This window comes from Ictalurus furcatus, chromosome 2 (genome assembly GCF_023375685.1).
Source record: "Ictalurus furcatus strain D&B chromosome 2, Billie_1.0, whole genome shotgun sequence".
NCBI classification, from domain to species: domain Eukaryota; kingdom Metazoa; phylum Chordata; class Actinopteri; order Siluriformes; family Ictaluridae; genus Ictalurus; species Ictalurus furcatus.
In genome coordinates, this window is record NC_071256.1 from 11,950,560 (window position 1) to 11,977,606 (window position 27,047).

Genomic DNA, 27,047 nt, shown 5'->3' on the forward strand with positions numbered 1-27,047 from the left:
GGCGGTCTCATCTCCAGAGCTCCAGCAGAAAGTCAAGTTCCTGTCTGAGGTCAACGAGGTGACCTCCCAAGCCATGTTCCTGTCTGAGGTCGAAGAGATGACCTCTCAAGCCCAGTTCCTTTCAGAGGTCAAAGAGACGACCTTTCAAGCCAAGTTCCTGTCCGAGGTCGAAGAGGCAACCTCTCAAGCCCAGTTCCTGACCGAGGTCGAAGAGGCGACCTCTCAAGCCCAGTTCTTGTCCAAGGTCAAAGAGGCGATCTCTCAAGCCCAGTTCCTGTCTGAGGTCAAAGAGGCGACCTCTCAAGCCCAGTTCCTGTCCGAGGTCAAAGAGGCGACCGCTCAAGCCCAGTTCCTGTCCGAGGTCGAAGAGGCAAGCTCTCATGCCCAGTTCCTGAACGAGGTCGAAGAGTTGACCTCTCAAGCCCAGTTCCTGTCAGAGGTCAAAGAGACGGCACACCCAAGCTCTACTCATGCCAAGTTCCTATCCAAGGTTGAAGAGGCGACCTCTCAAGCCAAGTTCCTGTCTGAGGTCGACAAGGCAACCTCCCATGGCAAGTTCCAGCTAAAGTTCAACGATGTGACCTTCCACGCCACGTTCCAGTCTGAGATCAACGATGTGATCTTCAACGCCATGTTCCAGTCTGAAACTGACGTCACGACCAACCAGGTTCTGCTCATGCCTGAAAATGATGTCACGACCACCCAGGTTCTGCTCACGTCTGAAACCGATGTCACAACCAACCAAGTTATGCTCATGCCAGAGTCAGTCATCATAACCAACCAAGTTCTGTTCATGTCCGAATCTGCTGACACAGACAACCAGGTCCTGCTCACACCTGCTCACGCCTGAAGCCAACATCACGAACAACCAAGTTCTGATCACACCCGAGTCTGCTGACACGGACCACCAAGTTCTGCTCATGCCGATTCTACTGACACGGACCATAAAAGTTCTGCTCACGCCCAAGTCTGCTGACAAGGACGGCCAAGTTCTGTTCACGCCTGAGGCTGCTGATACGGATGACCAAGTTCTACTCATGCCTGAAGCAGACTTCATGACTAACCAAGTTTTCCTCATGTCTGAGACTGACGACATGATCAACTGAGTTCTCCTCCTGCCTGAGACTGAGGACACAGCCAACCAAGTTCAGTCTGCAAAGTCGATGGAGAACGACGCTCAGACTCTCTGCGTGACTGTGGACACCACTCAGCATCCCTATACAGCTGAGGATGCCACTCAGCCACCCTGTTCTACTGAGGAAGTTTCTCCACCTCCCGTTGCAGCCAAGACCTCCGTTTTGCTTCCCTACGCTGCTGTGGAAGCCACTACACCAAGGTTCGCTGAGGACGTTGCTCTGCTTTCCTGCTCCGCTGAGGACATCTCTCTGCTTTCCTGCTCTGCTGAGGACGTCGCTCCGCCTCCGTGCTCTGCTGAGGACGTTTGCTTCACCTTCCTGCTCCGCTGAGGACGTCGCTATCCTTTCCTGCTCCGCTGAGGATGTCGCTCTGCCTTCCTGCTCCACTGAGGACGCCGTTCAGTCTTCCATTTCAGCTGAAGACATTTTGCCCAAGGGTCCAGGACCGCCAGGGGAGGGGAGTATGTTCTGGCGCTCCGGGAGGAGTGCCCATTGGGGGGGCAAGCCAGGTGCGCGAGCACTCAGTAAATGCACACTTTTTGGTTTTCAATGACAGTGATTTTGTTTACTTTGGACACGTGCTTTTGTTATGATTATGTTCTGTCTCCGCCCCCGTTTAGTCATTGGTTGTTTTCCGAAGGTGTGTCAATATTGTTTTCAGCTGTCCGTATTTACCCATGATTACGTTTGTCATTTAAACTCCTCGTGTCTCTGTGCATTTTGTGCAGTATTGAGTTTATCTCTTTACTAAGCGGTTGTTTCTTGTTTCTCGTTTCATGTTATTGACCTTGTTTCTCGTTTCTTGTTTTGATTCTAGCCTAGCCCTGTTTATGCCGATCGCCTGACCTTTTGCATGTTATTAGACCATGCTTTGGATTACTGTTTTGGATTTGGATACATGACAACATTAAACAGCACATGTATCTGTCGCAGCGTCTGACATGACGAGCCATGTTAATACACTTAGGAGTTTGTTTTAAGCACTTAATACAAAACTTTCTCATATTTTGGACAACCTGGATCGTGCAGTTTTTCCGCAGCAGCTCACTCTGTGACCTCTGCTATTTAGCAGATGTGTTTTATTCATACAAATGCATTTTTCACCATTGTGAAGTGACGTCACTAATGGGGGGTTATCCACAGTGACGTCACAGACCTAAATAATCCATAATGAAATTCGTTGTCGATTATTTTAATTATCGATTATTATCAATGTTATCAATTAGTTGTTGCAGCCCTACTCTGTTTCACGTCGGGCCGTATCACATCACACATCCCGCCGTGTATTATTTTTGAACATCGGCATGGTCTGTCATGCGTTATTCTTTACATAATATTGGTGTAGATGCCAAAACTGAAATCTTGTATTGATGTCTTTTTATCTTTGAAAGACAGCAGGGTTTAGCCCATTTATACCGACCGCCCCTGCCTACATCATACAGTATATATCAACTGCCATTTGTGATATAACTAATAAAACTGTTGAAAGAGAACTAGTTTCTGATCTTAATGTAATATAAGATAATACCCCTGACTTTGATGTATCTGTTTGCAGTTAAATAAAACATCAGTTATATATGTTGAGGTCAGTCTACATAAATAGTAGATTTTATTTATAAAACATTCCTATCAATATTCAGTGTGCAGACTTTGCCATATTTAGTAACTACTTTGACAGTCTATTATTTTGTACTCAAATTTAAACAGCTTAAGATGGAATACATGGTGATGCGCTACTGGAACATTTCTTGGTGTGTATCCCCCCCTACTGGTAATCTCTGAATACAGCAGTTGGCAAAATACTTTAGCACCACTTGCAATAATTGCATTACGGTCTGCACAATACTACTGTTGAAGTGTAGCTGTACAATATGTGAGATTAAAATATGATTAATCATGATTTGCCAAAGTGGAGAGACTGCACAAAAGCTATTGAGACAAAGCTGGACTTTTTGTCAAAGAGAAACAGAGAAGCTTGTCTAGCAGTAATATTGGAACTGCTCGACATGTTTGCCTTGCACCTCCAGGGTTAGGGGTTCGAGTCCTGCCTCTGCCCTGTGTGCATGGAGTTTTCATGCTCTCCCTATGCTTCGGGGGTTTCCTTCCTCCAGTCCAAAGACACTTGTTGTAGGCTCGCATTTCCAAATTGTCTGCAGTGTGAATGTGTGTGTGTTTGTGCCCTGCAATGGGTTGGCACCCTGTCCAGGGTGCCCCGAGTTCCCTGGGATAGGCTCCAGGCTCCGCCACAACCCTGTGTAGGATAAGCAGTACAGAAAATTGATGGATGGCACCACAGTGTGGTGAATTCTCCATTCTGATTGGTCTAAAGTTGTTGATTAATTTTCTATAACAGCAGTACTGACAATAGTGGCTGCTGCAAGGCAAATCACAGGTTTCACTCAAATCAGCCCATCTAGCACTGATGATACCACAAGATACCACGCTTACAATGACATGAACATTATCTGAAGCTTTTGACTTTTATCTGCATGACTTTATGCATTACATAGCTGTTAGCGTTTTTTTGTTTTTTTTTAATCTACTTGAATTTCAACGTGTGACCTTGTGAACCTTGGCCCTTTTCAGCATGTGTTGTATACTTTATGATGATCTTTTTATGTATTAAGCTATGTATTTTGCGTTGCAATTTGGGCAAACAATTTGTTAGATTTTTGTTTTCAATTATGTTTTTCTTCTGCCTGCTTGTTAGAAATATCAGGCACCTCTGCATATACAAGTATAATACAGTGAAGTGATTTTCTTCACATATATAAGCTATTGATCTGGTGTCAGAACACATGCTCAGCCATGTTTGGCAGTACCAGAGCTCACAACCTCCTGTTACAAGTGTTAACTACAAGGCTGCTGTACAGTACAGTCATCGGTGGAAGCCCCCTGTCTGTGGAGGCATGGTATTGATGTGCAAAGTACCGTCCTAATATTTTTTCTGGCTTCATTTCTGTTCCTCTGAATGGTTATACTTTGTCTGTTTTATTGATAGAAATTCTTGGCAGTGCTTGGCAGAATTAGTAATACAGTAACTACATATGGTCATGTGGTCAGCAACAGATGGTGAGACACATAGAAATGGAGCGAGAGTGACAAAGTAAGAAAGAAACACAAAGTGCGATAGAAAGACAGATGGAAAGAGCTAAATACGTGGCGAGAACGTGGGAGTTCTCTGTGGGTCCAGCAGATGGTGATGTTGTCTAATCATTTACAATGCCTCGTTCCCGCTGTGCTTGTCTCTCTTAGGTCAATTCAGTGGAGTTTTACTGTCATAACGCTGCATATGTATTTGTATGATGTCCAGAAAACCCCACCAAAAAAACCTCAGAAATACGACTTTAGAGCAACAGCAATACCAATACAAAAAAGAACAGAAATGGGGGGATCCAGAGGTAGAAAGAGGGATATTGGTATGTAGTTGTCATGTCCTGTCTCTGTCACTCAGACATGCTGTCAAACAGGGGTGGGGCAGAGATGAGTCAAAAGACAGCAAGCCCAGTGAAACCAAGGAGAATGCAAAATGTTCAGCAGAACAAAAATTCTCAACAGTGAAACATAAATAGCATCTTTTACGGTTTCATTTTTAGATGATTTTCAAAACTTTTTCATATGAATGCAAGGGTCAAAATGGTATAAAAAAAAAAGAAAATGCGAGAGGGAAATGGAGTGCAAATATATAGAGAGATGATCCGATCTAGTACGAAGTGTAAACAGAAACATAAACCTAACCACTGAAATTAAATATTTTTCAATTGACATGACTGAGAAAGCTACTGTGTGGCAAAAAGCCTTGATATTGACTATTCTACACATAAAATAATTATTTTAATGGAGTAACATTATTATTCTTTTTTGTGCAAGATACTTTAACTTTAAGCTTTTCACTTTGATTTTCTAAATCTATTCATTAGTGTTAATTATATTTATATATTTTATAAATATATAAATATGAATATATGTATAATATATTTATAGTCAAAAATAAATTGCCTTAATTGGTATTCTGTTGTTTCTGATGGATATATTGCTGTTCTTTAGTTTCTATACAAAAATGCATTAAATAAATTTGCATGCATCCTTACACATATCTGTGCTTAAGAGATTGAAATAATATTATATGAAATATTATATAAATCCCTAGTTACCAAAATGTCTAGAAGTGGAGAATATATTATCTTTTGGAATTAAACTCTTCGAATAATTAAATAAATATGATAACAACCTTTTATTTAAAATGAATAAGCATATGCTATAATCAACATTGAGTTTAGATGTGATGTACGTTCTTTTTTCATTGTCGATTGTGCAAGGAGCTTACACTGAACAGGCAGCTAATGCAAATTAAATTTGACATTTCGTTTATGATATTGAAATCCAGTGGTGAGAAAGGCAGAGTAAGTTATTTGTTATTTTTTGTCAGCATCATGACAGAGAGAGGAGACGTTTCGCTGCAGAGTGAGGGTGACATGTTGCGGACAGAGTGTCAGGATTCTGTCTCCAATTCCTCATAAGTTTTGTCCCGCCCAAACAAATTCCACTTCTGTCAAAATCCATGTCAATCATTTGTCTTATTTTCATTTAATATGATTTCATAGTGTATAATTCTAGCCTAAACCATTATTCCAGGTCATTTTATTATTTACATGGTAACATGTTTACATATTGAACTGACTGATTGCGGCTTTTGACATGGAAAACGACTCAAAGATGAAATGACTAAAGTTGCCAGAATACTGTTGCTAGGCAACTGGGGAAAATGGACATCTAACGTGAACGATAGTTCATGACTGAAATTAGCAATGTAGAAGAATGTAAATAGTAATTACATCATTATTAATGTGGACACTGAGTGTAAAGACATAGTGAAAGTAGAAACAAGACAAATGCTGTGGAATATTATTTCCTTCATGTTATTTTTTTTTCATTAAAAACTGAGTAAATTACACAGAATTTGCACTCAGCATTTATCACAAACGCAAATACTCAGCGCGATCAGAAAATCTCATAAAATGGTAAATCTTTATTTCACATGGTATTATAAAAATGGTAAACAACAGTTTTTGATCTGCTATAGACCTGATATAAAGAATTAACGCATGCCTGCCAGCCAGACATTTTCTCTGGCGATGGTGTAAATGCCTACATAGATACATTTATGTATGTAATCTATGTGCCCTATGTGCTCCATTGTGTGTGTGTTATTACTAAGCGTGCTGGGTGTAACACTCATCAGCTGGAAAATTAAGGTCTGTGCAGTCACACACACACACACGCACGCATACACACATTCTCTAAATGAAGAGAGCAGCCTACCTTCCCTCAGGCTGCTCTCTGTTTTCTCCCAGGATTAATCAGTGGAACGGTTGACTTTTGAAGGCAAACTCAAAATATTAATGTGTGTGTATATATATATATATATATATACACACACACACACATAAGTACATATGTATATATATATATATATATACATATGTATATATATATATATATATGTATATACACACACACAGTATCTCACAAAAGTGGGTACACCTCTTACATTTTTGTAAATATTTGATTATATCTTTAATGTTACAACACTGAAGAAATGACACTTTGCTACAATGTAAAGTAGTGAGTGTACAGCTTGTATAACAGTGTACATTTGCTGTCCCCTCAAAATTACTCAACGCACATCCATTAATGTCTAAACCACTGGCAACAAAAGTGAGTACACCCCTACACCCATGCACTCAACTTCTTTGGTTGACCATGGCGAGGCCTGTTCTGAGTGGAACCTGTCCTGTTAAACTGCTGTATGGTCTTGGCCACCGTGCTGCAGCTCAGTGTCAGGGTCTTGGCAATCTTCTTATAGCCTAGGCCATCTTTATGTAGAGCAACAATTCTTTTTTTCAGATCCTCAGAGAGTTCTTTGCCATAAGGTGCCATGTTGGACTTCCAGTGACCAGTATGAGGGAGTGTGAGAGCGATGACACCAAATTTAACACACCTGCTCCGCATTCACACCTGAGACCTTGTAACACTAACAAGTCACATGACACCGGGGAGGGAAAATGGCTAATTGGGCCCAATTTGGACATTTTCACTTTTGTTGCCAGCGGTTTAGACATTAATGGCTGTGTGTTGAGTTATTTTGAGGGGACAGCAAATTTACACTGTTACACAAGCTGTACACTCACTACTTTACATTGTAGCAAAGTGTCATTTCTTCAGTGTTGTCACATGAAAAGATATAATCAAATATTTACAAAAATGTGAGGGGTGTACTCACTTTTGTGAGATACTGTATATATATGATACATATTATAATTTCTCTATCATTCTCTTAGTCTGTTGTGTATGTGTGTGCAGTAGGTATGAACACAGAGAAGTGTACTACCTCACTCAGTATCAGGTGTTAAGAAGAAATCACATTGGACTTTCTCCTATATTCTTTTGGCGGTGCAATAATGATCGCCGATTATAATAATAATCAGGCAATTATGGATAGTGTGATTTTGGAAAGAACGTCGTTGTTCAGTAGATAGCTAGCTATATTGTTTTCTTGCTGTGAAATATGTATGTACTGTGCTAGGAAATCTCAGCTGTGTAACATTTAGTAATAATAACTAGCATCTCCTCTATTATGTTTTAGAAAGACAAAACCACTCCCTATTCTTGTTCTATAGGCTCATATTTGGTGAAAATATAAGTGACCTCTACCAGATGCCTTTTTTTTAGCATCTCATGTCCATTTTATAGTTAAGCGAAATATTTTTTTGTTGTTGTTTGTTTTGTTTTTTTACCTGCATTGGTATGAATAACGACATTGCAATAAAACATTATTGATCCAATGGTGCAATGATACATCAGTGTAATGATATACCATGATAATCTGAAATAGAATGCTTTTTTTTCATTAAAAAAAAAGTGTGCACTCAATAACATCGAGTAGAAAGAAATAGCATTCACTTGTATGTACTGAATTGTATGCCACTTTTATCTGAGCTTTTGAGTGTTTAGTGATTATATTCATGACTATATCACACCTTTATACCAGGCTGCCAGTTTAACTGGTTAAAAAAAGAACATTGCAGGTCACAGTATCTAATGTCTATCAGTGTCTAATAACATTTACATTACATTACCTTTATTCATTTAGCAGACGCTTTTATCCAAAGCGACTTAGATATATCAAGCAGAGAACAATACAAGTAGTGCTACCATACAAGATTTTTAATTGAGTTCTAGAGAAGCAAAGTGCGCAGAGGTGTAAGTGCCAGTGTAAGCGCAGAATGTTTTTTATTATATATATATATATATATATATATATATATATATATATATATATATATGTAAAAGAGGGGAGGGGAATGTTAGGGGTTTGTTAAGTGTTTGTGGAAGAGGTGGGTCTTTAGTCATTTTTTGAAGATAGTGACAGATAGTGTCCGGATTGAGGTTGGAAGTTCATTCCACCACTGAGGGACAGTCAGTTTGCAGGTTCTGGAAAGAGACCTTGTGCCTCGCTGAGTAGGCACTACCATGTGTCGGTCGTTAACTGATCTCAGGTTGCGTGAGGGAACATAAACCTCAAGGAGATTGTTGAGGTAGGGGGGTGCTGTTCTAGACAAGGTTTTGTATGTGAGGATCAAGGCCTTGAATTTGATGCAGGCAGCTACAGGAAGCCGGTTGAGAGAGATGAAGTGTGGTGTGACATGGTTTCTTTGCTGGTTGAAGACAAGGCGTGCTGCTGCATTCTGAATCATCTGAATGTTTTGATGGAACTGGCTGGGAGGCCTGAGAGTAGTGTATTGCAATAGTCCAGTTTTTAGATGACAAGAGCCTGGACTAGTAGCTGTGTGGCCTGATCAGTGAGATAGGGTCTAATTTTCCTTATGTTGTACAGAATGAACATACAGGAATGTGCAGTTGTGGAAATGTAGTCTGTAAAGGTCAAGTTGTCATCGAAAGTCACCCCAAGGTTTCTGACTGTCCTGGTTGGCTTGAGTGTGGTTGAGCCAAGCTGTACGGTGAGGTTGTGGTTGATTGAGGGGCAGGCAGGGATAACGAGAAGCTCAGTTTTTGCAAAGTTGAGCTTAAGGTGGCGTTCCCTCATCCAGATTGTGATGTCAGACAGGCACGTGGAGATGCGTGCTGATGGTGTCATCTGGGTGTCATCAGCAGAGCAGTGGTAAGAGAAGCCATGAGACTCAATCATAGGCCCCAGAGATGTAGTATAAATAGAAAAGAGCAGTGGACCCAGAACTGACCCCTGGGGAACCCCAGTTGTGAATTTCTGAATCTCAGAAATCCCTCCCTTCCACAATACCTTGAAGGATCTGTCTGAGAGATGATTGAGATGATTTACAGTGTCAAAGGAAGTGGAGATACTGAGTAGGATGAGGACAGATGATCTTGAGGTTGATATTGCTAATCGTAAGGCTTCAGCATAGCAGTCTCTGTGGAGTGACTACATTTGAAGCCAGACTGCTTGGTGTCCAGGAGGTTGTTCTATGTGAGAAAAGTGGAGATTTGTTTAATACAGCTTTTTCAAGGGTTTTGGACAGAAAAGGGAGGAGGGAGATAGGTCTGTAGTTGCCGACTGCTACAGGGCTAAGTGTTGTGTTTTTTTAAGCAGTGGGGGCACCCGGGCCTATTTAAATGAGGTAGGGAATGTGCCGGTGGAGAGGGATGTGTTAAAGATGTGTGTGAGTGCAGGTAGTAGCGTGGGAGAGATGGACTGAAGAAGGTGAGAAGGGATATGGTCTAGAGAACAGGTTGTCTACAGAACAGGTCGAACTAGGATGGCTAGTGAGGAGGAGTTATGAACTTGTCTCTGGGTGTCTGGGGTGGAGAACTGGTTCCTGATTGATGTAACTTTATTGGAAAAGAAAGTGATGAAGTGACTGCAGTGAGAGAGGTAAGGGAAGGGGAGGAGGAGGACAGAGAAGAGAAGATAAGGTTGTGAAGAGAGTACAGGTGTTACAAGAGACCTGCCAATCTTCTCCTGGTAGTATATGGTTTTGGTGGTAGAAATGCTATGGGAAAAAGAGGAAAGAAGTGTTTGGTAATTTCTTAGGCTAGTCGGACTGTTGACTTATGCCATTTGCCATTGGTAGCCATAGTGCACAAGAATGCCCATTCTGCTGGCCTCACTAATATAACTTCCAACTGCAACCTCAGTTTTCCCCAGGAGGTCGACCATTCAGGTACTGGGCAGGCTCAACCCTGCTTAACTTCAATGGGAAACCCAGCAAGAACTGCAGGGAGATATGGCTCTGGTGTGCAAGAATTCATGTATGGAAGGTTTAGAGCAAAATCCACAACAATATCCAACATCAAGGTCAAAATGAGGAAGCTCAAACACAGAGATCAGCAAACAAATCAGACAAAGGGCAAATCCAGAGAATAGTCATGAATGCAGGTAAAGATCAAAACATAGAAATAGCAATTCTGGAACAGAGCATGCAGAATTTACACAAACATACTGTAGGAGTTGGCAAGACTTCACAATTACTGAATGTTTGACAAAGGTAAACAATAATTTGGGTTGTGTGTACAAGTGGTGGCCCTCTGCAGGAGTGGACGAGTAATGACCAGAGTGGATCCGATGACTAATAGTCCCACTGCTATATATTAACAGAGAGCTAGGGTGACTAGATCTGCTCTAAGTAAAGACTGCCATATTAAACAAAATGTGGGCACAATTTTATGAATAGTTAATTGACAGTATGAATAAAGTAAATCGTGAGCACCCATTCTTATTTTGTGACCTCCATTTTGTTTCTAATGGTCGTACTAAGCTAATCTATGCGCAGAATTTAGTACATTGATTATAGGAACTGTTTTCAAGAATTGTCTGCCTTCCCAATGGCAGAGAACTAAGAAAAAAACAAGGTAATGATACAATAGATATAAATAACCAGCAAAACCTTTCTCCTAAAACCACACACAGTTAATGTCATCTTACTTATAGTGGTAGCAAATCAGTAAACTGATGATTCATGGTTAGGATTCATGATCACGCTTTATTAGATAATTAGCCATTTAGGTAGCTGGCTTCAATATGGTGTTTTCTTATCTGGCAACTATCCTTTGTGACACGTATATGCATAAATGTGCAGTGTCCCAAACTACAGTCTTGGTTCACTTACTCCTGCAAATTCATTTTAATAAGAAACTTCTATAAAAAGCTTGTGTTTGGAACAGACTCTTCCTGCTAATTGCCAGTGTCTGATTGAAACTGCAGTGTGCATATGTGTTGCTTGTGTTTTTTAGTCAAGGAAGCAAGAAACTTGGTTCCAATGGATCCAAATGGCCTGTCTGACCCATACGTGAAGCTCAAACTCATTCCTGATCCGAAAAGCGAGAGCAAACAGAAGACCAAGACTATAAAGTGCTGCCTGAATCCGACATGGAACGAGACCTTCACATTGTGAGAAACTGTGACTTTATATATAATAAAGCCTAAATGGAAAAAGCAGATATTGAAAAAGTTGACTCATAGAAATGTTATATGTTGTAAAGGTTGTGGTGTGGATAAAGGTGATAAATGGTGAAACAAACATTTGGGCATAAATAATGGCATAGCAAGTGTGTGTTCCAGTTTCCAGTTGGAAAAAAAGCTAAAATTAGTTTGTAAGACAAACTCTAAATAGTGAAGTTAATGCCGGTGTATAAATCAATTTCTCAATCAAAATGTATTTTTAATATAGTTTTTACTTAAAACGAAATTATTTCATCAAATAGAACCAAAGCTTCGTCAGGATTATATTTAAGAGTTTAAAATATTAAATAGTTCTGATATGATGTTTTTCTTGGTCGCTGCTTAATTTAATAATATGTCAGTTGAAGACAAAATACCATTTACTAAGTTTTAATACTGGAGAGGTTTAAGCCTCGTATCCATGTAATGCATGCATTTATGCATTTAAATTAATCAAACACATTCTCAAAACGATCACTTATAATTACCAAGTTAAATTGGTTCCATATTATATATTCCTCATACATCTGCATCTGATATCAACAGCATTTAAAAAGAACCTTTGAAAAGGGTTTCATTCACATATACTGTACCCTGTTAACATAATGCACACTCATGTCTACATTTTTAAAATTCATTTATGCCATTATACTTAAGTTTCAAGTTCGGTTTACTCTTCTGGGAGTCTCTTTAATATTCGATCATTTAATGAATGCAAAAAATATAATTTACATATAGTTTTCTCCATGACATAATTCAGGAAATTTTTTTTTGTAAATCGCATGCAATACACCAACTATTTGGTCATGCAATTTATCCAACTGTACACTCAAATTAGTTATTGATGTTTTAGTAAATCAGGGTCATGTCATAATATTTTGCCATACTATGTAGTATTATTATATAGTGTATTACTAATCTACAATACATACATTACATGCTCGCTGTCCACTTTATTAGGAGTACCTGTACACATGTTCATGCAGTTATCCAATCACGATGTGTATGAAGAGTAAATACAGTAGATAAAATCATGCAGATACAGTTCAAGAGTTTCAGTTAATGTTCACATCAGAATAGAGGGGAAAAAAAGTGACTGCTGCATTGTTGTTATTGCCAGACGGATTGGACTGAGTATTTCAGAAACTACTGATGTCCTGGGATTTTGATGCAGAACAGTGCACAGAAGGATGTGAAAAACAAAAAACATCCAGTGAGTAGTAGTGCTGTGGGCAGAAACACTGGAAGTCTATGATAACTCAAGTAATAACTATTTACAACCGTGTTGAGCAGAAAGTATGTCAGAATACACAACATGTTATGGTGGATGGGTTACAAAAGCAGAAAACCATGTAGGGTTGCAATCCTGTCAGCTAACAAGAGGAATCTAAGGTTACAGTGGGCACAAGCAAACCGAAACTTGAAGGGTTGAGAGTTAAAGAAAAAGACCAGCTGGATTTTTAAAAAATGTATTTTATTTATTTATTTATTTATTTATTTATTGCTTCTCCCTGAATTTTTGTTTGTTTTTCACACCATTCGCTGTGAACTGTAGAGTGCTGTGCATGAAAATCCCAGGATAATTGCATGAATGTTCCTAATAAAGTGAACGCTGCATTTATGCTGTAGTAGCAGTATTACACTCTACTACTTGACATAGCCGTTTGTGGTATTATGTGGATTGGGATGCAAACTACACTTGTGTCATGAATGTGTTTGGAAAAATAGATTATACTGAGAGTATTATATGGAGACGAAATCACTAACTACTGTACTACATAGCATGCTACCTATGATAATGTCACTTTCTGTCACTCTCACTCACTCACTCACTCTCTCTCTCTCTCTCTCTCTCTCTCTCTCTCTCTCGCTATCTTTAAGTAATCTGAAGGAATCTGATAAGGACCGTAGGTTATCAGTAGAGATGTGGGATTGGGATTTGACCAGTAGGAATGACTTCATGGGTTCCCTCTCATTCGGCATCTCAGAACTGCAGAAACAAAGCGTGGATGGCTGGTGAGACACTCACTAACACACACACACACACACACACACACACACACACACGTATGCAGTATAGTGTCTGTCAGTCCCAGAGGACTCTCCACATGTCTGTCGCTGGGAGCGTGACCTCTGTAGACAAATATTTTTCATACAATAGATCGCTGATCACAAATCAGAAGGAACGACAGACCTCTAACAAATAGGTAGACAGACAGAGAGACAGAAAAAAATGGAGCCTTCATTAATGCTTTAACCAAAATTGCATTGTTGCTGATTTCTGAACTCACTGTGTTGTGTTTGTGTGTGTCCCACATGAGCTCAGTAATGATGATGCATACACTTAACTACACACCTACACACATTTCCTGCTCGCTCAGCTTCTCTTTATCTGAGGGTCTTCAAGAGCCTCCCTTTCATTTCCTTGTTGCCTTTCCCCTTCTTCCCTCTGTATCTCTTCCTCTGCTTTGTCTTTTCATCTCTCTCTCTCTTTCTCTCACTCCTCTTCAGCCAGAGCTGAGGACTGATTTAATAAAGAGGAAGTAAATGGCAGTGTCTTCTCTAAGGGTTTTCAAGAGAGTCTGTAAAGTGCGCATTTCTCACACTGACACACACACACACACATGCACACACACACACACACTCTCTCTCTCTCTCGCTTTTTCACTCCCTTGCTCTTTTTCACACACTCCTGTAGTGTCTCTTTGACCTTTTGTTGCTCTTTTATCTGAAAGAAGACAATTTCTCTGCTTATTATATTGTGTTGACTCCCTTTAGTGTTCTTCCCTTTGTGTGACTACGTCTCTAATAAAGGCCTCTTGGGTATAAAACACACACATACACACACACCAATCAGCCATAACATTAAAACCACTCACAGGTGACGTGAATAATATTGATTATGGCATTGCAAAGGCACCTGTCAAGGGAATATATTAGGCAGCAAGTGAATGGTCGGTTCGCAGTTTATGAAGTTTATTACTTTGACAAGAGATGAATTGTGACGGCTAGACGTCTGGGTCAGAGCATCTCCAAAACGGCAGGTCTTGTGGGGTGTTCCCAGTATGCAGTGGTTAGTACCTATCAAAAGTGGTCCAACGAAGGACAACTGACGAACTGGCGACAGGGTCATGGGAGCACAAGGCTCATTGATGCATGTGTGGAACAAAGGCTAGCCTGTCTCTTCTGATCCCACTGTAGCACAAATTGCTGAAAAAGTTAATGCTGGCTATGATAGAAAGGTGTCAGGACACCGAGTGCATCACAGCTTACTGTGTATGTGACTGCGTAGCCGCAGACTGGTCAGAGTGCCCAAGCTGACATGTGTCCACTGCTGAAAGCTCCTACAATGGGCACGTGTGTATTAGAACTGGACCATGGAGCAATGAAAAAAGGTGGTCTGGTGTGATGAATCATGTTTTTTTTAACATCATGTGAAATACATCAGGAATGGTTTGAGGAACATGACAAAGAGTTGAACGTGTAGATTTGGCCTCCAAATTCCCCTGATCTCAATCCAGTCGAGTATCTGTGGGATGTATTGGACAATATACAATAATAAGTAAATATATAAAATATATATTGTATAAAAATATACAACAATAATAATATTGTACAATAATAAGTCCAATTCATGGACAGCCCACCTCGCAAACTACAGAACTTAAAGCATCTGCTGCTAACATCTTGGTGCCAGACACCACAGCACAAATTCAGAGGTCTTGTTGAGTTCATGCCCTGATGGGTCAGAGCTGTTTTGGCAATGGGCGGACCTACACAATATTAGGCAGGTTGTTTTAATGTTATGGCTGATTATTAGTAGTGGACCTTATTAGAAGTGGAGTTAAAATACTACTGAAGTGATAAAGGTGTCGCTTGCAATGCTGTCATATGTAGAATTTTAAGATGGAACTGTGTGGAATATAAGCATCATTCCTTGCTTAATACACTTTAATGGATCACATGCAGTGGTAATAATTTATTAATGGATAATAAATTACGTATATGGTTCTCTTTCTGGAAGGGTTTATGTCTTGTTGTTTAGTACCGGACTGCAATTTATGTAAAATGTGTTTGGTGATGTTTAAAATAAAATAGAGTAAATATAAAGTACAATAAATTGAATAAGGTAAAGCCACCATTTTCTGCAAGGTTGATACAGTATTTTTCCCATTAAATAGTTTCATTTGTGTTGCTCGTTAATATTAGGGTTAGTTAGGGTTTAAGGTACAAGTAGCATTTAGTGCTAGTTAGTGTTATGATTCGGGTGGAACATGCACACCAAGGACAGCTAAGTGTGCTTATTTAATGAAATTACAAATATATTTGAGTACAAATTACAATCCTATTAAATTTCATTAAAATGCAACAAAAATACAGATGCAAAAGCGCTAAGAGAAAGTGTGGGACTGATCTACAGAGGGAAACAGAGAAAACCAGAAAGAACAACAGTGAGATACAGTGAAACACACACACACACACACACACACACACACACACACACACACACTGACAGAGAGAGAGAAATAGAGAGAGAGAGTGACAGAAATAGTGGAACAGACATACTGAGTAAGCATTAGAAATCCCCCTGCACTGTGTGTTGACTGTTATTGACCCTACATGGAGATTAGCTTGTACAAACACTAATTAGCACCATTACACACACACACACACACACACACACACAGACAAATATACAAACAAACACCCAAGTAAGGTAATGTTTTTTACTTATATCATCTATTACCCAAGCTTAAACACAACACACCCCAGTGATTTGTATCTATTACATAATATCCAAAATGTTTCTTCAAAAGATCAGTCCTGATGCTGAAAAAGATTCACGGGACTTCGATTTAAAAGCAAACCAATAAGTAAACTGTTTTTGACCTGGAAGTTCAAGATTTAAAAGAGGTAAATAAAAAGCACAGCAAAGACGTATTAGCATAGGATGACTGCACTGGGCATCCACGTCAGCTAACTCACCTGATAATGTTAGCTCCTCTGATTTAACATTATCATGGCGAACCAAACTCCTAGAGGTGTGCATCGGGACTGGGATCCAACATGACAAAAAAGTTGTGTGAGCAGGAGGTTTTTGCTTTCATGCATGTGCAAGGGAGTAAACAGATATGAAGCTTACAGGACAAAGACCATGTACAGCATTGTTTCATTCATTCATTCATCTTTAGTAACTGCCTGGTCAGGATTGCAGTGGTTTAAATTAGTCTACTAGTTATCTTTACTGTTTGATAGGGTGGAAGAGTACCATAGTCTGTTCAGTAATATCATATTGTGTGTTGATAAATGATTCGAACATAGGCTTTACTGTAGCTTGGCATAGACCTGGGATTCATGGTTTGTGGTTTTAAAGGATATGCATCTAGTCATTGGTTCTGCAGACTGTATACCTCTGTGACCTTTGTTCGCATCAGGTGGAAGGGAACATTGTTTTGTGTTTTGCCTTTTAGTGATTTTATGGATTTCAAGTAGTCTCATGTGGGCTGTGACCACTTTTAGCCCCAGGCCACACAATAATGCTTAAACTGGCTTAACACACAGTTACAATATCAGAGATACAGTTCAGTGTTTCTACAGAACTTTTTTCATTATTGATAATCTATGATACTCTTTCTCTCTTTTTTTTTTTACACTTGCACGTCTTCTTACACACACACACAGGTTTAAGCTGCTGAGTCAGGAGGAGGGTGAATACTTTAATGTGCCTGTCCCAGCCGAGGGAGAGGAAGGAAACGAGGAGCTGAGACAAAAATTTGAGGTAAGACATCTATGCGTGAGCGTGTGTGTGCAAGTGTGTGTGTGTGTGTGTGTGCGCGCAGGTGTGTATGCATGTTGTGTACATATTAGCACAAGGACATACAACAGTATGTAATACCATTGGCATTTTGTACTGAGGAATAGGCAGGTTCATTCTGATGCTCATGTCACAGGGCAACCTAGCACACTCAGTGGAAAGTGCTATCTGCCTTCTTCAGCATACATCACCTCAGAGATGTCAGCGATTGGCTAGAGGGCATTATGGTTACGCCTATGGGTAACATAAATAAACCCTGTGTCATTATATAAAATAAAGCCACACTAAAGTGGCAGAGTGAGAGAAATCAACAGTACATTGCTGCAATTCATTTACATATACACAGTGCTCTACATGATGTGGGAGCTCAGTGGGGATCAGTGTAATCTGGAAACATGGCTGATAATAGTGAAAGTGTCAGTTGCATTTGAGAATTCTCTAAAGCTCTCTTTTCCTCCAGCAACTGGCAATTTTCCCTTATTCACCATGGTCAGCTAAGGACCAACATACCCAGGGAAATATACATTGCAGTGCTAAATTTAGTGCTGAGTCATCTTTGCTTGGCTTGATATCCTTGGCTCAGTACCCAACACTGTACCCCCCCCTTATTGCCTAGAGCTCTGCTTGGTCCTACTCAAAGATAATCCAGCCACGAGTAACCAAACTCAGAACGGTGATCAACCTGGAATGACAAGTCTTGCAAGGAACTAGCGAGAGAGGTGGGAATTGGCGTCTTTGGCACATGCCATCTACTGGAGGGGCTATAGTTAGTAACCAAGGTGAAGGAACGATCTGTCAGGTAGAACTGAAGCACATGTAGTGCCACTCAATGTCAAGTGCCTTGTTCCACTGCCACATACTGCAGGGGTTACAATTCTTTGGGCTTAAATGTGGGTTCATGAGCATTGGCTCTGTTGTGATGATTCTGCTGGTAAAATGCAGTTGAAGCCTTGGCAATCCATTTTACTCTCTCCTTTTGTCATATCTAAAAGGGGAAGGCCAGGAAGGAGATGTTCTTCATTGCATACCAGGGAAGGTTCTCTATCTTTTTCCTCATGCTGTTTGAGTTGATCAATGCAATACCCCATGCACAGTTCAGTTTCAGCCACATGATAGAGGAGGCTTGGGGGGGGATGGGGGGGCTTTAGTTACAAAAGGTTGAGAACCTCTGATCTAGAGAGACCCACTCAGCTCTTCCATCAGACAAGCCATGACAAGCCATGGCCCAGAAACAGAAGAACTAGTAGTAACTGGCCATGTGTTTCAAAGTGTTGTCTTGGCAATGCTGGTTCCAGAAGGCTTTTCTATTAACTGGTCCATCCTCCATTTTGGGCCAGGGAGAACTGGCTTCTCTCTGCTGGCTGCTTTTCTTGCCGTTAGTCACTTCAGGTTGCTTAGTGGCACAGATGAGTAGTGAAGGGACTTGTACAGCTTGGCTACGCACTACCTTCCGGGGCTCGGCTTGAAGCAAGTGGATGAACTTGGCCGGCTATCAGATGTTCAGGCCAGAGCCAGTGCCACTTTACACATAAGAGGAAACTCATTTACAGAATCATTGACTGAGAAGGAGAGGTGCCAGGGTGTAATCCCATTTATGGAATTGGGTCAGTGGTGTCACTCCGACATTGCCCTTGATCACTGTTTTAAGGCAGTCATAATTGCTGTCTTAGATGCATGATGGTCACAGAAAGGGTGTAATGATACATTATGTGATCTAACATCTAGATCCTGAATGTACACAGAAACTTCTTAAATGGCTTTCTTCCAGAGATGATTGTAACCAACACAAGTGGAGGGTGAAGGAGAGAACAAGTTTTGATGTTTTTCCTCACACACAGCCACACACACACACACACACACACACATACACATACTCACACACACACACGCAAACCTCCATCTGTCATTCTAAAATGTTCATGCTGAGATTGTTGAAAACAGCTAAACGCCTAAATGCTCACTTAAAGGGAGTGTGAGATCACACGTCTATGTGTGTGTGTGTGTGTGTGTGTGTGTGTGTGTGTGTGTGTGTGTATCTTCGTGGGGACCAAATGTCTCCATTTGCCTAGTCCCCAAACACTGATTTCTTTAAAAAAAAAAAGTCCCAAAATATTTTGTTTACAGAAGTTAAGGTAGGGCTTAGATTTGAATGAGGCGTAGCATTAATGAGTTGTATTAATAATTTGTTTCAATAATGGTAGTGTTTGATTGACGAGTACTTACCAGAATTCATGCTAACCTCTGCAGTCTTTTTTTTACACTACTGTAGATTGCTATAGATATAACTTTATAGACTATTTCATCACACGTTCATGTGAACATTACATTTGTAAACTGACTTGGCAATCTCAGCCATTTCTTAAACCTGACATAGTCTCGCAGAGCATTATGGGTAATAACAATTCTCTCTCTCTCACACCAAGAATAACACAGAATGGACAATAAAACATAACCACTAGTTAGATCTTTTGTTCCAGTTTCAGCAATTTTGTTTGATCTTTCTTTGTTTTTTTAGCATTTGGGGGATTGAAAATGGCAGGTGTTCATATTAGAACACTAACTAGACTTAAGATCTAGTGTCTGAGATGAAGTCTTTATTTACAGATATGACACAAAATAAATCAAACTGATGCTGTAGAAAGTTAACTTTTATGTTTATGTGTGTGTTTGCCTTACAGAGAGCTAAAATAGCTTCTGTCGCTAAGAGGACAGACTCATCTGTATCCAAGTTGGAAAATAATGGAAATAAAGACCGGATGAAGCTCTCTGACTTCAACTTCCTCATGGTGCTTGGAAAAGGGAGCTTTGGCAAGGTCACTACTCCCATCTCTTGAACCATGTCTAGGCTGTCTGTCTATCTCTCTGTCCCTTCCTCTGTCTCCCCCTCCCTCTGTCCCTCACTCTCCGGTTGTTTCTTCTTCTCTATCTATCTCTCCTCTGTCTCTGTCCTCTCTCTCTCACTGTCTCTCCTCTCCCCCTCAATCTCTGACTACCTCTGCCTCCCTCTCTGAATCTCTCTCCTTTCCCTCTGTTTCTGTCCTCTTCCTATCTCTCTCTTTCCCTTATTCGCTTCTCTGTCTTTCTCTCTTCCTACAAGCTCTGCCTCTGCCCTCTCTCTGTCTCTGTCCCTTGCTCTCTCCTTAAGTCTCCACCTGCGTCATATGTCTTTATCCTCTCTCCCTCCCTTTAATCTCTCGGTTCTACTCTCTTATTCTGTTTCTTTCTGTCTGTCTGCTTTCTGTCTTCGTCTTCAGAAGAGCTGCTGTACATCCCTATCCAAGCCGAATTCACTGTTTTGGAAGTCTGCCATTTTGTAGTCATGCCCTAATGCCACAAAAATGAATGTAGGTTTAGCAAATACACTGATGAACAGAGAGGAATAAAATCAACAGATGATTGAGACAGATAGAAAGACAGAGCGAAGGACAGAGATAAAGAGAGACAGACAGACAGATAGACAGATAGATAGAGGAAAATGGTGTGTGTGTGGGGTGTGGGGTCTTCCATTTCAAAAGCTGGCAGTTGCCATGGGAACAGGCATATTGAGTGCTGCTGGGAGGCTGAGGATTGTGTGTGTGTGTGTGTGTGCGTGCGTGTGCGTGCGTGTGTGTGCGTGTCTGTGTGTGTGTGTTTGTGTAGGTGTAACAGATGTTTTTCCAAATTTCTCAATTACAGAGAAAATGTTTCTGAATCGCCTCACTGCTACTGCTCTGTCTTTCTCTATTCCACACTGTTTTTCTCTACTTCATTCTGTTCTTCTCTTGTCCATTCTGTCTGCCTCTATTCTCTTTCTCTCCATTCTACCATTTCTCTATATTAAATTTCTGTCTGTCTCTCTCTCTCCCAACTATACTGACTGGCTCTGTTTATGCCTGTTTGTCTTCCTTCCTTCTCTTCACAAATTCCAACAAGTTGAAAATGTCAGAAATGATCAATTGGACAGAGGGGAAAATGTTTTTACCATCTTCATGCACTCAACACATTTTTATTTCTTAGAATATATTTACATCACTTAAAGGTGGATATAAAGATATAGATGTCTCTTATATTTTCAGTGTAAGATTAAGCTAATTAACCACAAAGATATTTCTCATAATCTTTACCAGGGGTGCCAATAATTCTGGAGTTAACTGTCCTATATATGGAGTACAGAGCCATTGTGGATCCAGTTTTCATCGCTCCTATGTTCACACTCTTAATCAGTTGGCCTTGTGTGCCAAGAGGTTGTGTGTGCACTGGTATACTCAAGCTGTATCTCCTTTTCTGATTTGCTTAGCTAAAGCTAAGGAAATCGGCTACATATAAAACCTATAGCTAATATGTTAAAGCTTTGTGGTTGGTACTGAAATGTTGGTAGTTGTTAACAGTTACTGTAAGTGGTTGTAAGTGCACTGTCCAAAGGATATTGTTAACAGATGGTAAATAATAGGTATAGGACCAGTTGTTTTGGTGTTGAGTTCTCACCTGCCCCAAATGACTGCATCGATGGTGAATGCACCAGGGTCTGATTAAAATGGACTAAGTACTGCATATGTCTTTTTAAATGTCTTTTTTAAAAACAATTCCCATTCTGTAGGCTTTGTTTAAATGATGTGATGCATGAACAAAAACAATTGGTTTGTGACCACAGTCCTGAGATACACATTAACTACTGTGTATGGCCAACAATTTGTGGACACCTGACCATAACCCCCATATATGGACCTTCCCCAAACTGTTGCCACAAATTTGGAAGCACACAATTGTAAAGGATGTCTTTGTATTCTGTCGCATTACAATTTCCCCAAACCTGTTCCAGCATGACAACGCCCCTGTACACAAAGTGAGGTCCATAAAGACATGGTTTGCAAAGGTTGGTTTGGAAGAACTTGAGTGGCCTGCACAGAGCCCTGATCTCAACCCCACCTGACTGAACCTTTGGTATGAACTGGAACGCTGACTGCACTGCAGACCACCTCATCCGACATCAGTGCCTGACCTCACAAATGATCTTATGGCTGAATGGGCAAATCCACATAGACACATTTCAAAATCTAGCCGAAAGGGGTTCCGTCCACAAACCTGTGACCACAATCCATTTGCAGTGGAACACAGGCAGTTATTCCACTTTTTTACATCGTCGGCAGAATGATGTCCAGATGTCCTGTTGTCTGGGCAGTGGTAGCTCAGTGGGTAAGATGTTGGACTACTGATCGGAAGGTTGTGAGTTCAAATCCCTGCACCACCACTGCTGGGCCTTTGGGTAAAGCCCTTAACCCTCAACTGCTCAGTTGTATAAATGAGATTGGTACAATTGGCTCTGGATAAGGGCCAATTGTACCAATTCATGTACCAATTCAATTCAAGTACAAATATACCAATTCAAGGGTGGTAACAATGTTAGCACTAGGGTCAGAACAATTGGCTGCTACAGATACAAACCAGACAAAGCTCTGGAAACACTGGGAATAAATGTTGCTGCATGAGTTCTTTGTGGTGGAAGATTTTATCTTAAGTCTTAAGATATTAAGATAATTAATATTATCTTAATAATATAATTAATCTTAAGATATTAATAAAGAGGTATCTTTTTCATGGCTGTAGTCAGGAAATTTCTAGTGGCAACTCATCACCCATATGCAGACTTCCTACATCCAGCTGGGATGTTCGTGGCAGCAAATCCACTAATGAAACTGGGAATGTTGAACTTCAGACTGTTTCAGAGGGGGCTGAATGCTTACCATCTTTTGGACCATATGACAACAGTTAAGTCAAGTTGTGGTAAGAGGATGAACACACACCCTGTGGTGTTTTACAGCAACCACTAATGGGGCATAATGCAAGCAATGTTGAGATGGGCAAGCAACCTCTGAATGTGGCAGTTGCACACCTTCTTTCTTTAAGATCGGCCTACCTACCAGGCTCATGCAGTCAGTGCACATGTTGTCTTGCAACAGTCCTGTGCCAAGGATTGGAAAATTGAGACAAGGAGTTCAGCTAATTTGGAATGCATTCAGCAAATAAGAATGAGCTGTTTGCAAAAAGACAGACAACTTTCTGTGCAGTGTGATTCACGGATAGGGCTTGAATCCAGTGTCATATGAATGACGAAATCTACAAATGTATGCACTGCTTCCACTTGGGTGGAAGACATTGCAGCACATCTGACACACTATGCAACTAGGGATGTTCACAGCCCATTTTGACCATGGTTCCACCTTTTTTTCATATTCTCCCCAATTTGGTATTTGTCCCCACCTACCAGCTGACAGCCCCCATTACACAACAGCTACTGACTAGGGGCAAACACCGCTTCCTCTGAGATATGTGACGCCAACCTACACAACTTTTTGAACTGCTGCTCATGCTGCATCACAGGGCAGTTTAACACACTCTGTGGAAAGCGACCTCTGCCCTCCTCCAGATATGTGAGCTCACAGACACCCGTGATTGGCTACCGTCACTCTGATTGACAGGGGAGAGAGAATAATTCCATTCCTCCCATCCTTGAAAGCACAGTCAATTTTGCTCTCTTGACTTCCAGCTATGGATGGCTGTTGCCTTATCGGTTTTCAAACTCGCAATCTCTCAATGATTAGGTGAACAATTTTACGTTATGCAACTCTGGATCTGGTTCCAGCCATTATCAGTGATACTGACAGGGTCTCCATGCCTGCTACCTGTCTGTTTATCCTCCGGTCAGTATGTTTCTATTGCTTTATATTTCTCTCTTTTATTCCCACACATCATTAACAGAGAAGTAAAGGGTATATGTCTTTAGTATCTCTGTATCCTCTTCTTATATCCTAATATATGTTGACCACTAATGCATAACGACTAACTAGCAAGCTATTGGCTATTTGTTATATGGTCTTCAAGAGTGAATGCCTTCTTTTATAGCAAATGTTCTTTGTGATCTACTGTGCACACTGTACCATATCCACTTTTCTCTGTCTGTCTCTCTGTCTCTCTCTTTCAGGTAATGCTGGCTGAGATGAAGGGAACGGATGAGTTATTTGCTATAAAGATTCTGAAGAAAGATGTGGTGATTCAGGACGATGATGTGGAGTGTACCATGGTGGAGAAGAGGGTGTTAGCACTTTCAGGAAAACCTCCTTTTCTCACACAGCTGCATTCCTGCTTCCAGACCATGGTACAGACACACACACACACACACACACACACACACACACACACACACACACACAAACACACACTCTGTCTTCAAAATGTCTTAATTTCTTATTAGGATGGTGTCTATACAATTAGGAGATGAGTATACACAAACACATAGAAACGTACACACATACATACATTCATACACTCCTCTGTATGCCATGTCACTTGGTATTTTTTATAACTCACAGCACATGACCTAAAACACACATGAACACACACATAAAGAACACACACACACACGCACAATGTAAATAACAGAAAGGGAGGCCAGCATGTCAGACAAATCTTTGGGTGCAGTGGAGCAGCAGCGGATCCGACAGCATGCTGAACAGACGCGCGCACACACACACACACACACACACACACATACACATACACACAAAGGGGGAGAGAGCGCGAGCGAGGCATTAGAGAGAGAGACAGATGTTAGAGAGAGAAAAGCGGCATTAAATTTTCTTCAGTAACTGCGTTATCCTGGTCAGAGTTGCTTCCAAAGCTAGGAACACAGGACACAAGGCAGAAATCTGCCCTGAATTAGACCCCAGTCTACTGCAGTGTTTCACACACACACACATTTCATCTAGTGTAAGCAATCCACCAACCAACATTTTCATAGCTAGATAACACATATACTCAGCTGGCTCCTCTCACAGTAGCAGAGCAGAGGCTCAACTGAGCCTCCCCTGGACTGCCAAACTTGGCATTCTTTCCTAAAGCCAGCAACTTGTAGACGTTAACTCACTTACTCATTCCAGTACTGCAGTCGTTGCATTTCCAACTTGATCCTGCCAAGCTGTTGAAGTTTAATAGACAAGACAAAAACAAATTCTCTTATTTGTTCTGCATGCAGAATGAAGTTGCAAAATTAAATGGTTTTTTTTCTGTACATAGTGCAGCAGAAGATAAACTGTAATACTTAAAGATGGGCAAGGAGGAGGCGAGAACCGGTTCAATAAACAGACCTTAAACAGAACATAAAGCACACAAACACATCTCCAACACAAAGCGCATGTCCAACACAGACACGCTGTCTTCTGGTCATCAGAGAGCTGGGAAGTGATCTCCCACAATGCTGGGTGATGGCACTGAACTTCCTGGCGGATGGCTACAGCTCCTCCCCTTTTCAGCAGATGGCAGCCACACCGCCACCAACCCAGGGGATGGCAGCGACTCCTCCGTCCTCCCCAGCAACCGCTTCAGCACCATGCTTCCTCTGTGCCAAAATCTTCCCATAGCGATGAGGTCTCTCGGACAGAACGTCCCTCCTCTTTGCCGGGTTTCGTCACCAATATAAACCCCTAAAGATGGGCAAGGAGGAGGCGGGAACCGGCTGAACATAAACGTAACGTTTAATGATCAACAGAACTCAAACATAATGTAAAACACACAAACATAACTCCAACACGAAGCGCACATGCGTCTCTCTCTCCCGCTCTGGCACTTCCAGATGCTCCTTTATTGCTTGTATATCATCTCATATACAATCTCAAACAATCTCAACCCCCACTATTTCGCTCAAGGATCACTGCCTGTCTCTTGCTCTTAGTGATCTCAGTCCCTTCCCCTCATTATTGATGGTTGTGGCTCTTCTCTCTCCTTTTCTTAAGGATTGTAACCCCTCACTGTAAATTTTTGGCAGCTCTATGTTTCTCTATCAAGATTTGCAACCCTTTCCTTCCTCTTTCAAAGAGTTGTTTGTCTCTGCCAAGGATCATGCTTCTTCCATCTCTGTCAATGTTTGCAAACTCAAAGTCAAAGTCAAAACATCAAAAGGTTGCTTTATTGGCATGTAACATATTAACATTTGTAACATTTATTCCTACTTCTACACATATATATGTACACACATGCATACACCAATTTATCACAACCCCTCCCTCACACATTCTATGCCTCCCATTTTTTATTTGAACCTCATTTCCTGTTTATCCCAATCCCTCCTATTACACATTCCAACCCTTTCTCCTATTCATTCCAACTCCCTTTCCTCACACATTCCATTCCTGCCATATTAATTCTGATCATCTTTCCAGTTTATCCCAACAATTCCCTCCCTCCCACTTCCCAACTCGTATTTAATTCCAGGTTTTCAGTGCCAGCCAGAGGTGAAAGTGGTCCCCTGCTGAGTCTCAGCTGCTTTCAAAGTTTCTGCCTCCAAGCCCTGTATAAGGGAGTGTTTCCTTACCTCTGGTGCCTCAGGCTTGCTCACAAGTGGTTAAAGCACTTTTTATCAGTAGGATCTTTCTGGGACAAATTTGTTATGGAAGCACTATAAAAGCAACTTTTTCCTCTGTTGTGTGTATAGGATCGGCTGTACTTTGTAATGGAATACATTAATGGAGGAGATCTGATGTACCAGATCCAGCAGGTCGGAAAGTTCAAGGAGCCACATGCAGTGTGAGTACTGGCACTACACTCTAACTTTTAGCTTTTTAGCATTTACACTCTCACTTTTAGATTA

The 27,047-nt window shown here is 40.9% G+C and overlaps 1 protein-coding gene across 2 annotated transcripts in view; it reads left to right on the forward strand.

Moving 5' to 3' along the window:
* prkcbb (protein kinase C, beta b) overlaps positions 1 to 27,047 on the forward strand; it is a 125,681-nt gene that overhangs the window by 59,731 nt on the left and 38,903 nt on the right. For both annotated transcript variants that reach the window (XM_053648215.1, XM_053648224.1), the window contains 6 exons: positions 11,406 to 11,562; positions 13,495 to 13,629; positions 17,296 to 17,392; positions 20,107 to 20,241; positions 24,387 to 24,560; positions 26,892 to 26,983. In XM_053648215.1, coding sequence (XP_053504190.1) covers positions 11,406 to 11,562; positions 13,495 to 13,629; positions 17,296 to 17,392; positions 20,107 to 20,241; positions 24,387 to 24,560; positions 26,892 to 26,983 — 790 coding nt within the window. The remainder of the gene's footprint in view (positions 1 to 11,405; positions 11,563 to 13,494; positions 13,630 to 17,295; positions 17,393 to 20,106; positions 20,242 to 24,386; positions 24,561 to 26,891; positions 26,984 to 27,047) is intronic.